The sequence below is a fragment of the Vanellus vanellus genome (assembly GCF_965231255.1).
Source record: "Vanellus vanellus genome assembly, chromosome: 2".
Lineage (NCBI taxonomy): Eukaryota > Metazoa > Chordata > Aves > Charadriiformes > Charadriidae > Vanellus > Vanellus vanellus.
In genome coordinates this window covers 6,902,530-6,916,627 of record NC_138906.1, presented here as the reverse complement: position 1 = coordinate 6,916,627, position 14,098 = coordinate 6,902,530, and the positions used below count along the sequence as shown (strand labels likewise).

The 14,098-nt window shown below is 39.4% G+C and overlaps 1 protein-coding gene across 1 annotated transcript in view; it reads right to left on the bottom strand.

Annotated features, from left to right (window-relative positions):
* Positions 1-9,875, bottom strand: part of LOC309669158 (sodium channel protein type 5 subunit alpha-like) — a gene marked incomplete at both ends in the record, with an annotated part of 37,251 nt that extends 27,376 nt beyond the window's left edge. The window contains 7 exons of the mRNA XM_082479762.1: positions 287-344; positions 2,697-2,918; positions 3,783-3,874; positions 4,643-4,771; positions 6,788-6,892; positions 8,493-8,611; positions 9,621-9,875. Of these exons, the coding sequence (XP_082335888.1) occupies positions 287-344; positions 2,697-2,918; positions 3,783-3,874; positions 4,643-4,771; positions 6,788-6,892; positions 8,493-8,611; positions 9,621-9,875 (980 nt within the window). The remainder of the gene's footprint in view (positions 1-286; positions 345-2,696; positions 2,919-3,782; positions 3,875-4,642; positions 4,772-6,787; positions 6,893-8,492; positions 8,612-9,620) is intronic.
* Between the last annotated feature and the right edge of the window lie 4,223 nt (positions 9,876-14,098).

Below are 14,098 nucleotides of genomic sequence, written 5' to 3'. Positions count from 1 at the left end.
GAGATCCTTCATGTTTTCATTTCTCTCATACATCCATGGGGAAGAGAAAGACAGCACTTCTAGAAGGGCTTGAAGGAGTTGAGACCTGAATAAGCCAACTGCAGGTTCATGCTTCATTCTCTAAAAGTATTAAATTGGCTATTTACTGTATTTTGTTGCCTGTGTTCCTGTTTCTGCATTCCAGGAAAGCCTGGAATTTCTGTTTTCATCCCTTATGACTGAGCAAATACAGAAGCGCTGAGGCAGAGAAAACTTCCAAACAAGAAATATTCATAAGTGCACTTACCCAGCACCGGAACCACATAGTAAAATATCTGAGGTGCCCTCTTTCTTAGCAAAGTAGGCTATAAAAAAAGAGGGGAAAAAAATTAAAAACAAAGCACTTGCTAGCCCAAATCCTCTATCCTTTAAATTGGGTAGTGATGAGTAATCAGTGACCCATCAGTGTGTGTGTGCACACATGGACATTGCTGCGTAGCAAATATGAGATGAGCACTAAAGTACGAGACAGGTTTCCCACGCTCACGGTCACTGCGCTAGATTGCAAGACGCCCTGTCCTCATTTATAAACGCGCACATGTGTATGCACAAATTTCAGTCCTTAAAATGGAAATTTTTAAAAATATTATCACTTTGGGCACATCTTCTTGAAGGAAGTCAAGAATTGGAGAGCGCAGACTCAAGCATGGTCTCCGGTTTGGTAATCGTTAGGACAAACTCTGCCACAGTTTTGCCTCGTAGCAATTAGCCCTCCCCAGGGCAGCACACAAACATCATTTGGGGTAGCATAGACAAGTTCTGTTTCCAGTGAGCAATAAAAAAAGTCTAGTTTTAAGGAGGAAGAAAGAGTGTTTGGCTGTGCGGATATACAGCGTGCTGTGTCACTGCGCTGCTGAACCAAACAGCAGGTCCTAACCCTGCTTGGTTGAGAAATACAGATTTCTCCATTAGGACGCTGGAGCTGTGCCCTTTTTGACCTCTTTCCCTACTTCTCTTAGCATGAGTTTCTCTGATGGCTGAGCCAGCAGCGGACTGAGAGAAATAGCTTTAGTGCTAATAGCTAATTAACCCCATTAAGATGTGGGTTTACTATCCCAGATGCAAGGGGCGTCTCGTGTCTTCCTGGTGTTTCTCAAACCTCAGCTGAGCTCATCAGGTAAGTCAGCATGATTCAGAAGCAGCAGGAATCTTTAATATCAGCTGTACCGTACCCAGTAAATACACCACAAAGGAATGAATCACTATCTGGGCTACTTTCCACCCAAATTTTGTTCTGCTCTGCTCCTGCAAACTGACAAAGTCTTTTAAAGAAGATTCAGTGGTTGAGCTTCAAAGAATTGTAACAACATCTATAGCTCCATGTTGGGGATGGGAGCTTCACACAAAATCAGGACCAAATCAGCCTGTAAAAAATACACAAAAATATCATTTAATAGAAAACTGGGCTTACAGTGCTGTAAGTCATAAATCCTGCAGGAAAGTCATTTAGCTTTCATTCAACCTGTATGGGCGCTCATGTTCCTATTGTCATTGCAAATCACCCGGCACACAATGTGTATGGCATGGGATGTGAACAAGACAAAGCTTGTGAAGCAACACAGATTTTTAATTTTTTGAGCCCTACCTTCTCTGGGCCACTGCCTTTATGCAGCTGCAATGTTTTGCATTAAAAAAAAGACAAAAAAAAAAAAAAAAAGCAACAAGAAAAAAAAAGATTTTTTTTTTTCCTGTTTCTTCAGCACAGAAAATCAGTATTCTTGTATACATAAACTACTTTGTTCTTACATGTGGTCTTTTGGCAGGTACGAGCTTCTTGCAAAAAGTTTTTACTCAAAAGTCATTTATATAGAATTTCTTCCACTGGACTATGAATTTTATAAAGAAATCGTGTCTGAACAAGTCTTCTACATGGAGTGTACACCAACAGCACTCCTGTGTGAGTTATATGCGTTTCGACATTTCCCCTGGGAGAATGCGTTTCTGCCTATATAACTGCTGCTACGTCTGAAGTCGGTGGTGGAGATTTTCTTCAGTGATGAAGATCTGTTCATATTTCTGGCATAGATACTGCTTACTTTGACTGTATTATTTTCCATGCATTTTGAGGCTTTTCCTTTCTGATTTGCATCTTAGAGTTGCTGTTCCTCTGAGAACGCTTTGGTGTGTTTTCGGATCTCTGCTTCCATCACCAGCCTCAGTCAAGACGTATACGTGAAAGATGTATATTACATATATCTTATATGAGACATAAAATATATATCATATATATCAGATACGTATGATGTGAAGAAGAAAGTAACTTTGACTTTTAAATAAATTTCTCAGTTTCAAGTTGAAGAGTACTTCACTGGGCAGCAAAATGAAGATGTACAGACTCTTCAGCATGTAGTAAAAGGTGAACTTTGGGGAATTACAGCAGAGAATGAGCTAATGCATGTTTTGGTTATTGCCATATCATTCCGGGAAACAGAGTTGGACATTACTGGAAAATTTGGGAGTGCTGTTTCTTATAATGAAGGGAAGAGGTGCATTCCTGGATGCCTGAAAGCTGCTCTGGCAATCTGAAGGCCATTATCAGGTAGTTACTCATCAAAATATCAATCATCAAAACGTCCGTATCATTTACAGCAGTGGTTATACATGTATGCATAGGTGTCTATACTATCATCTAAAAAAGAATTAAGGAGGAAAATTACCTGTGTCATTAAGAAACATTTCATAGGATTCCCATCTTTTGTTAAGGAAAGGAAGCATTTCACTGACTTCTGTGGAGTTCCTGACACACTTTTGTCTTAGATTGCCCTTAAAAAGCTGGAGGCCTACGAGGGCAAAGACACTCAGGCAGAAAACAGTCAGGATCATCACATTGGCAAGTTTCTTAACAGACTGGATAAGTGCCCCTACAATGATCTTGAGTCCTGGGAAGACAATATACAAAGGAAAAACAGAATGAAAAACTGAGATTCCTATGTCACACTTGATTAGCGTTAAAAAAATTTATACCAACCAAAGTATCAAAATTGCTGGATAATATATGGCAAATATATTTGCAATGCAAATATAGTTTGATGAGAAAGTTATTCATATGAGAACAATATTTTTTCTTCATTTGATGCATCCTACAATTTCTAGATGTCCCTTTACTCCCTGTAAAATATTTAGGCAAGGATGAGGAACCAGAGACAGTAGACTTTTTCTTATCCAGAGAGAGTAATATGCATAATTTAAATGAAATTTCCAACGTTGGTAGTCTGTGAAAAAACTGGAAACAATAATGACTATGATCAAAAAGACAAGAAAGAGAAGACAGAGGCAACCTACTGGTTCTTAATTTGTATTTTGTCATGAGAAAGAATCCACTGGCTTTATAACTAAGGGAAAAGTGAAAAGGAAACTGTTTTCCCAGGGATGATGTAAGATCATTAATAGCAAACTCCGTTCCATCACCAGAGGTGTTTCTGTTGAACCATAACACAGAGCCCAGCTAGAAGACCGTTCTGTAAAACTGACATTATGAAGTGTTAAAAAAAAAATCTTTTAAAGCATAATGAAAATAAATTAAATTAGAGATTGTTTCTAACACTGATTTATTCTGGTGGGCCGGGTGATCTGCGACACTATTTGTGTCCACAGTTCATCAGTGTCTACAATCAATGAAAGATACAGAAGGGGGGGAATTAAAAAAAAAAAAAACAAAACAAACAGGCAAAAGCCAACATTTTGATTGGAGCAAAGAATCAGTTGTAAGTAGCAGAAAATATTCAGCAGCTGGGGTTTCTTACCTGGGACTACTGAAATGGTTTTTAAAGCTCTCAGAACCCTGAAAGTGCGAAGGACTGACACGCTCCCCAGGTTACTAAATGCTCCCACGTACCTGTAACATCAGGACGTGATATGTCAAGTGGTTGAATGGAGTAAACAGGGCAACATTTTACAGTGGTCATTCTTAACTGTCAATCCTTCCAGCATATTTTGAGTATTAATAAACTACATATAAAGGATTTGTCTGAAGACTTATAAACTAGAAACCCATTTCTTAATTATTAGTTTCCTTATGAGGTAGGTCTTGGCTTGTGTGTCAGCATCTTAAAATATCAAGCATTTAAAATGTAAACAAAGATCACACTCAAAATTATTAACATCAGGCTGAAGCGCCGGCTGAACCAGTTTGATCTCCCGTCTGTAGCTGCACCTAACCAGCATAAAAGCTTTCTAATTACTGCAAACTGAAGCTCAAACTCTGATTTTTGGAGATGAGGAGCCCAAATGTAATCCACTGTCCTGGTGTCTATACTGCTGTCTGTTTTCAAACTTACACTGCCCTTCACAGGATCAGTACGTCTGCATTTGACAGCACAGCTATTATTTTTCACTGATTGAAACGCCTCCGTTCACATACACTGACCACAGAGTACATCTTCCTCTGCACAGCTCTGTTCCCTCCCTAAAAGACTCATACGTTGTTGTTACACAGTGAGCGACAAAACAAGGGGAAGAGTCAATATCCCAGATGGTTTCAGATGCAGTTAGGACCCACAGGGTGTTTTTTCCTACTGCAGACAGCCTTTTGCACCACGGCAACAAGAGCTTCAAATACAGAGCGCGAGCGCAGGTAATCCGTGTTTTATATGTTCCGACTTACGCCATAACGATAACGCTGAAATCCAACCAGTTCCAGGGATCTCGAAGGAAAGTGAATTCATTCAGACAGAATCCTCTTGCCAATATTTTTATCAGCGATTCAAAAGTGTAAATGCCAGTGAAAGTAAATCTACGGATGGGAGAAAAGTGCCAAAGGAAAATAGCAATATTAGCAATTAATGAAAGAGACGCAGTTAGACTATTTACCGTCTAGGCAAACAAACCAAGCCAACGCTGCGGAGAAGTAATGGAAGAGAGATGGTGATTTCAGTGTATTCTATCGGTATCTGACTCATATGCGGTTTTGAGACAGCAGTTGACTGCAATCTGGACGTGGCTATTAACGGGCACACCTGTGACATGGTTTTGTGGCATTTAAAATTTTTTTTCAAACTCTTTCATGTGAGTCCCCATAATCTGAGGAACACAGCACTCCTAGCTGCTTGCTAAAATAAAGATCAAAATTTGTATCTTCCTCTGGTTTCAAGCGGCCAAGTGAATGTGTGATGTGCTGTGTTATTTACTTTATTTGGGCACGCAGCATCCATTTCTGTGCAGAATGTTTATAACACTTAGAGAAATACAAGAGTACAGGATTTTCAATTTAAGATGGCAATTATTCTTATTAATGGAAAATTATCAGTAAAAGCTCTTTCGGATTTATTGAGTGCACTTATCATTTCAACAAGAGAGCGATCTCCCTACGGAATTCAAAAGGCATTCATTTAGTAGTCAGCAAATGCACTAAGAAATTATATGGATATAGTGCTTCCCTTTTCATTTTGAAAGAAGTATTCTGAAATTATTATTTAAATGCGTTTGAACAGCAGTTTTGTTGCCAACAGCAGATACAACTCTCATGCTCTTATAGGTAGAGAAGTATCTCAGCATCTTCTGGAGATATGTATATTAATGCCATGCAGAGCCTTGTCCCTGCTTGCATGGGGGTGTGCCATTCCCAGCTCTTTCAGTGTCGCGTATCATGAGATAGGCAGAAACAATTTTAGAGCTAATTTTTAAAACTAAGTATTTTGGAATCTTTTCCTTTGCACTAGGTGTTAGAATCATCAGGGTTCATATTCTAACATCTTTATGCCAAACCGAAAAAGTGAGAGCTGAAATATTCTTAAAAGAAATAAAAACATGGGATTATCCAATTCAAGTGTGACTGCAAAGGCATGGATTTATTGTGATTTAGTGTTGCAAGTGTTGGCAGTGCTGAAGATAAGAGCTTTACTTTCTAACAACATCCCAGAGGCCAGGAGCTTCTGACAAAATGTTTTATGAGAGCAAATACTCAGCGTTTCACTATTATTAAAAAGAATTAAAAAGACAGCAGCTCCTGATGTGCTTCAGCAGCACTGACAACAATGGGAAATGTGTCTGGATAAAACAATTATTGTGGTTATTGAGTTTTGAGAGAAAAACACTCCCTCAGAGCAAAAAAATTACAATCCTAACACAAGCAACTTCCTTCTAAATCCCCTATAGACTATGAGTGGTGTCCCTCAGGGGTCCATATTGGGACCAGTACTGTTCAATGTCTTCATCAATGACATAGACAGTAGGATCGAGTGCACCCTCAGCAAGTTTGCGGATGACACCAAGCTGAGTGGTGCAGTTGACACACCTGAGGGATGGGATGCCATCAAGAAGGACCTGGACAGGCTCAAGAAGTGGGCCAATGTGAACCTCATGATGTTCAAGAAGGCCAAGTGCAGGGTTCTTCACCTAGGTTGGGACAACTCCCGGTATCAACACAGGCTGAGGGATGAAGGGATTGAGAGCAGCCCTGCCAAGAAGGACCTGGGGCTACTGGAGGATGAAAAGCTGGACATGAGCCAGCAACGTGCGCTCACAGCCGAGAAAACCAACTGCATCCTGGGCTGCATGGAAAAGAAGTGTTGCCAGCAGGGCGAGGGAGGTGATTCTGCCCCTCTACTCCACTCTGGTGAGACCCCACCTGGAGTACTGCGTCCAGCTCTGGAGCCCCCAGCAAAGGAAAGACATAGACCTCTTTAAAGGTCCCTTCCAACCCAAACCATTCTATGTCTGTGACTGTACTTTGAGTGAAGGCTGCAAGACAAGTATCAATAATTCAATATAACTACAGAGTTAAAAAACATGCGTACCCACAGATACTTACTCAACATACTTGTTCCACGGAGATGGAGAAGTCTTAGAGGACTCATTCAGAGCCATGAATGCACAATTAGTTATAATAGTGCACATGATAAACAAAGTGAATAATGTAAGTCACGGGAGTGAAGGCAAATATGACATTGTTTCAAATGTAAATAGATATTTTATCAGTCATACGCATAGTATCTGGTTTTCAGTTTAAAGCACGTGTAAGAACAGCATGCAACTGTATGTACCAATTTTGAGTAATATTAGATGAAAACACACTACTGTTCTCATTCATGTCATCTGGACTTCTGTATGGGGTAGAGACCTGCTGCTCTAAGCATTGTAAATTTGGTAAAAGTATGCTCGATCACTCAAAGTGGGGGAGGACGGACTGTTTTTAGTTTCATTTTATAGCATAAAAGTTAAAAACTGGCCCAAGGTCACACAGGTGAAGCCCAAACCTTACTCTAATTGGCAGAGCTGAGCTCTTCTGAAAGGACAGCGTGAAGTCTGACAGGATACTTGCAGGTGTCTCAAAGGACAGTAGATGGCCATGTTTAGCCAGCTTTTGGGGCTGCCCAGCTGCTCTCTGGGACCTTCTGATGACAGGGTGTGAATGGGGTCTTGGGCATCTATCTCCCATGTAGACACCTGAGCTTAAGCATTTGGCTCTGGAGCTGAATCTCATGCCTTGTGTCATACCACACGTTTTGGCAATCCAGGAGGTAAATGTGCATGAGAAAGACATCTAGCCTTTCCATCATCCATTCTCTCCATCCCCATGAAAAATCTCTTGGCTTTAGCTCTGGGCATGGTCAAACTGTCACAAAGTCAGGAGCTGGACCACTAGAGTTGAAAAGTCAATATCAGCCAACTTGCTGCCCAGGGAAAGCCTCAGATGAGAGACATCACTCCTCCAGGGATGTCTGTACTGAGCTACGATGGCAACTTCCAATACATTGCAGCTAGCTTGGCACAGCATGGCCAGGAGAGGGCTGGAAACCTAAAATCCACCCCAGGATACCACAAACTCTGCAATGGGCTTGATTCAGCCCCGAGCGACGGTGTTATTACTCTGGTTTCATTCCCCAGTGCCAAACTGGAGCAAAACAGTAGTGATTCCCACCCCCTAAATTTGAGGTATGAGGTCGAATCTATATTACCTTCATATTCCAAAGGTATTTCCTGCAACAGCATCCCGGAAACTTTTCGCTTTCATATACCAAATGTATATATTTTTAGTCTGACTTGCTAATGAAACTGTTTGCATCATTTTTCTTCCTATATGTTTTCCTGTGGCCTATCTCAGCCTTTTTTTCTTAAAATTGGCCAACAGTTGATCCGCTTTGGCACGTGGGTTGAATTTAATTCCTACAGTTTGGATAAACAGAAGAGGAGTGAGACCTTATTAGTCATCTCACTGAGAAAGGCTTCGGTGTGAGATATTTGTTTACAAGACATCAGGTAATCGACATCAGAGATCGCTCTCAAAAGACAAATTTGTAGAAAATCAGACTTCAATGCCCCCGGTCCTCACAAAACTATCTAGTTCTAAGTAGCACCAGAGCATAAAACAAGGATAATTTCTAAGGTACTCTATAATCGGGAGTAATCTGGAGTGAAGAAAAGACTGGATTCATCTAGTGCTCTAAAATATAAAAGCACAGGATTACGCAGGCTTTTGTAACGAAAGAGAGCAAATGAAGCCAACAAAAGGATATGAATGTACTAAAATTTTAATTGCTGTTCTTCGGATTGGATGGAAAGGACTGAGGATCCATAAGGCACGTGTCGCAGTAAATCTGAAGATTGTTTTCTTTTTGTTTAGCACTATGAAAATCTGTAAAGAAATAAAGAAACATGAAGTAAAGCTTTCAGGAAAGGGAACAGACAACATATTTCTGTACTATATCTTGTTTTATTGGTGATGAGCAAGCACTTGACATTAACTTTAGTCTGTTTGTTTAAATGGGAAGACTTTTTATAATACTTCGCTGTCATTTCATCATAAACTGATGAAAGAGTTGACACACATTAACTATCAAGCTGCAAAAAAAAAACAAACCAAAACCTCAACATGAACTTTCTTTTTAAACCTTAAGTCTTGCAAAGAGTTGTGCATAGAACTAATCCTGCTTATGATTATTATCCTAAAATAAATCAGTCCTCTCATTGAGTCAAGATACACAGAGGTGGAACAAAGAATTGCAGCCTTTATCATTATTCACTATTGTTGATAGTGAACATTCAGCCCTAAGACGGTAGAAATTAGTTCAAAGTATTAATCATTTTCTAGCAATTAACTTAAGTTCCAGTGGATTATTTCCCATTTCTCTGGTGTTTATGGAAAGTCATATTCTTCAATACTTCATGACTGGTATATAGAGCTTGAATAAGTAGGTTTTAAGAATTTATCAGCAAATGTTTTAAAATAATTTTTATACTTAGATGATAATTTACTATACATGTAAGTGAAGCCTAAGCATTGAGGCAGAGGAACACATTGTTTTAAACCACAGTTTAAGAAAATGCACAAAATTATTATAATTTCTTGTAGATCTGACTCAAAACGTTTTCTTCTTTTAGCCATTTTATCTTTTCTGCTTCCATTCTGATTCAAATGTTAATGAAGTTCCTCTTATATAATTCATATAATTCAAAATTAAGCTTTTATTAAGATTACAGCATGTCATTCAGCTGTGCCAACTGCCACATTGTTATAACCTAGAAAGGGATGAGAGTTTTTCCAAAGGTGCGTAAGCAAAACTGTTTGATAGATCACCTACATAAACCCTTCTTAGCAACACAATAAACCAAATTAAAATCCAAGCATCTCTGTAGGCTCTAACCTTGCGATCTTTGTAGTATGGGTCAAGATCTTCTAGTGGTTCCCCAATGAGCTCTGGAGGAGGACTTCCATAGAGAGCTGGTAACTTCTGGAAAGCTTTTAGGTCAAGTTGAGGACGTGGTTTCTCCTCAGGTTTCTGGTCTGTAGTATTTCTTCGACAATTCCTCTTGGCAGCAATTCTCTTTTCAATAGCAGCCAAAGATTCGGAAGTGAACTTGCGGAAGTTGTTGGTACCAGGTAGTAAGAATTCAGCCATTTTTCATTTGTCTTTTCCTGTCACTGATTCTGTCCAAATAACAGAAACAAGTAGAAAGGAAGTCAAGTAACTCCAAAAGAGGTAAGTTATGAAAATTAAACAACTGGTTACCCATGCATGGCTAATAACATAAAATTTCTAAGCCATCAGCTTCTAAAAAGAAAAAAGAAACCCATACAATCAATACTTTTTTCAGAGAGATGTCTGTTTAGTAATTTTTTTTTAGATTATGTGTATCTGATAGCATGTGGTCAGACTTCTATAAACTTAATAGTGTATTCAGAGCACTTCATTTAAGACACCTGTTATCCTAAATGCTCTTGAGCTGTTGTTCAGGCCAAAAAATAAGGTGCTGGTTTAACCCAGTATTTGGAAACGGGACAGTAAAACCCATCAAACTGCAACAACATCGAATATGTGGAAGCTGTGTCTGCAACAGAAGGACCAAGTATTAAATTAACTAGTTCAGATGTAAATACTCAGATGGTTAACCCATCCCGGTGGGTGTCAGCACAGGAATGGGCAGTATTCGAGTGTCAGAAGATTTTACTTGTGACCCACAGAGTCAGTACTGATGGACGTGGTGGACAAAAATGCTTGATCTGGCAAGTATCAAGCACAACGTTTACATTTTATAACAGAACAACAAAACTGAGATTATACTAGAAAAATACTTCGTGTTATTTAACGGAGAATTTTGCTCAGGTATTGGATAGGACCCATTGAGCTAAACGCTACCTGAGTCCACACGTTGGCAGTACAGTGAATCCAATCTTCTACCTTAACACTGTGAAAAGCTTCAAAGCAAGCCCACAAAGTGCACATAAAGTGACAGGGAAAAAACCTGAAAACGGTACACAGAACAAGATGATCCAGACCTGCATCCTTGTGTTAAACTCACTCAAAAGCTCTATAAGGAGATTTCTCTAAAATATTTTCTTTGATTATGGCCTCTAGGAAGACGCTGTTGATCAACCACAGAGTCGCGCAGCTACTCAGACAGTGCAGTCCCACCGGCGGATTGTGAAATGATCCCATCTGGTCGAGAATTTTACCCAAGGTGGATCACTGCTGACTCTGCGTGGAAGAAGATCACATTTGGGACACACAGCCAGCTCTTTCCATCCAGAAGCTGCCAGCAACGCCCCAATGTGTCCTTTAAAGCTGACTCCATAACTAACAGTCAAGAGCTTATCTTGGAAAGTTTAAGCTGTCCTCACTGGACAACTGCCAGATGTGATGACAACTTTCCTTTCCAGGCACTATATGTAACATCTCAAGAAAACACAAAATCTGAATCAAGAGGCTTTGATTTACCAAAAATAAATAATTTTACTGCCTGTGTGCTGACTCCCTGTATCTTCCCCTGACACGCAACGTCATTTGATTTGTCCCCAGATATAACATGATTTGAGTTGTCCTCACATTGCTGAACTGGAGGAAACCATCGCTGTGAGAACAGCTGGAGGCCAGTGACAAACTAACTGCAGTGAAATCTCCTCAGTTTTGCAGTCTGCCTGCTTCTCCCATTAAATAAGCACACAAAATTATAAATATGAAAAGTAACCCTTGCTTCCAGCACAAAATACCAACATTTCTGGAAGAGAAATTGGACATTCATTCAAGGATATTCATTATTTTATGCTTTTCAAGATCAAGCTAACAGTCTGGAAGCAGTGTGTAGTATTACAGCAAAAATGAAAATGATAACATCCACTCCCCAGCTCTCAAATTGTCAGCTAGCCAAAGTGGTATTTGTTTTGTTGATGCTCAGAGTAATTTAGATGTTGTGGTATCAGTAATGAGAGCTGTGAATGATGCATGAAATGACACCATTTCTGCGCAATGCACAGAGGGAACACGTTAATTACTTTATTCTGGTTTGTCCCAAATCACCCAAACATACCCATCCCTCCACACAGCACTGCTGTAAAATCTGCCTGATCTCAAAAATTCACCGTTTGAATTCTGGGTTTGTTGCAGATTTCTTTGTGGTTTTCTCTCCTCTCTTCCATGAAACCATCGTCCAAATCTCAGAAAAGAAACTCTGTTTGTCACACCATTCTCCCTCAAGTCTATTAGAAGGCAGAGCAAAATCTGGGAAGACAAGATATTGCTGGCTAAAGCCAAGGATGGGGAAATAGGAGGAAGCATGAGGGCACGTAGAGTCTGCAGGTCCTTGGCCAGAGCTGGAAACCAGGCAGGGAAGCCTTTCCTGGTACAGGTGGTTTTACGAGTTGCTCCACAGGTGAATAAACATTAAGGAAAGGAAATAAAGTCTTGTGCTCGCTGTCTCACACGTCAGTAGCAAAATTTCCGTTCATAGTAGCTGCAAGCCCTGGAGTAGATGGCTAAACTACACTTTTAATTCATGGGCAATTCTGAACTACTCAGCCTCATCCTGAATGAAATATAATGATTATTAAAAATGGAGTAATCCAGAAAAATAATGTTCCTGATTCATTCAAGCATCTTTAAAAATATCCCCCAAATAATTTCTTACTCAAAGGCTCAGCAAGGATAGCATACAAAGTACAGCTGAGAAGTATTTTTTTTTTTATATGACCAGGGATTGATTTAGCAATTTGACCAAAAAGAAGTAAAAAGTGTTAATGCAAAGCCATTTTTGCCCTTGATGTCACAGAAGCACCAAAGTACCATTTTGGCCTTTTCTCAAGACCTGAAATACCTACAAAATAGTGTGACGTTTAATATCTCTTTAAAATGAATAGTTCTTTTATCCTTTGACTAACTGAAGACCAGAGAATGCTGAATGAAACCAACATGATTGAAGGAAAATAATATGAAAATCAAATAAAGCATTTATGATTTTTAATTTTAGCTGTCAAACTATTTCAATGAACTATTCCTCAAATGCCAAAACGCATAGCTGGATAGCTTTTAGAAGTAAGGCTGCTTTCTTCCAAACATGTTTTCGTCTCCAGGAATATTCATTGTGACAGACTAGGAAACAAGGTTCTTGTCAAAGATGTTTTCTCTCCTTTTCTTGCTATTTCAATCACCCCAATCCAATCCTCAGTTAACGAATAAAAGTTGTTCTCAATTATTTGATTTCCTGGCTTCATGGTCTATTACGGAAAGAGGTGAAAACATGTTGACAGTTACTGTGATCAGGTGATTAGTATGATCAGACAGGCCAGGATTACCTTATGCATTTATTTTTTTTTTAGCTTGGATGATTGCAATTCTTGTCTGTTAAAACTGTCCCTTTGGTTTAAAAAGGTGTTCATAATATGCACAGAAATTATCTCTTAAGTAACTGGAATAGCAGTTGTTTGAAGACTGTATGTGAAAAGCCGTGTCCTGTTGGAACAACTGAAATGTTATTATTGTCTTCAGTGTCATTGATTTTTGTACACTTTTGCACCTTATTCAATGATATCCAATGTCTGGAGGAGCACAGTTAGGGACTCTAGACTCACCCAGCTGTTTGTATCTCCAGTAATTATTTCAGGAGCCAAGAACATCAGTATGGACCCTGGAAAGACATGCCAACTGCACCACCCAAAGTTACCATGGTGGACTTGGATTGTGTTGCATCTTTCTACATCCAAATTTCCAGCAGATAACACAAATCTTTCTAGAACTGAATAAGGAAAGACTTAGTTAACAGCAGTTCAAAGCTTCTCTAACACTGGCCTATTCTTTCCTCAAAAACTTTTCTATATTTTGAAGCAGATGATTTAATCAAACCAAACTGACATTTTCTTAATGATCTTTAAAACGTGCTAAAATAACTTTTGTATATTAACACATGTAATTTCTTATCATAGAATAATTCAGGTTGGAAGAGAACTCAGGAGGTCTCCAGTTTAACCTTCTCCTCAAAAGGGATCAGTCATGAGGTCAGGGCTTTATCCAGGCAAATCTTCAAGGACAGAGACTGCACAATCTCTTCGAGCTACCTGTTCCAATACTCGACTGTCTCCATCCATTTGCACCCCTTGTTCTTTCAGTTTATGCCCCTCGCCTCTTACCTTCCCACCCCGCACCACCGTAATAATAAAAAAGAATAATATATTGCATTAATTTGAAAGGTAAAAAGCACCCTCCCAAAAATGCCTCTATATAAGCAAACAAACATTATACCTACTTCAGCCCATTTAGTCTACCTGTTGATAGCAGCCTACAAGAAACATCCCACGGGTCTGTATACCACATCTACCAGCATAGCTTCACTGGGATTGCCAAGGGCGTTAATT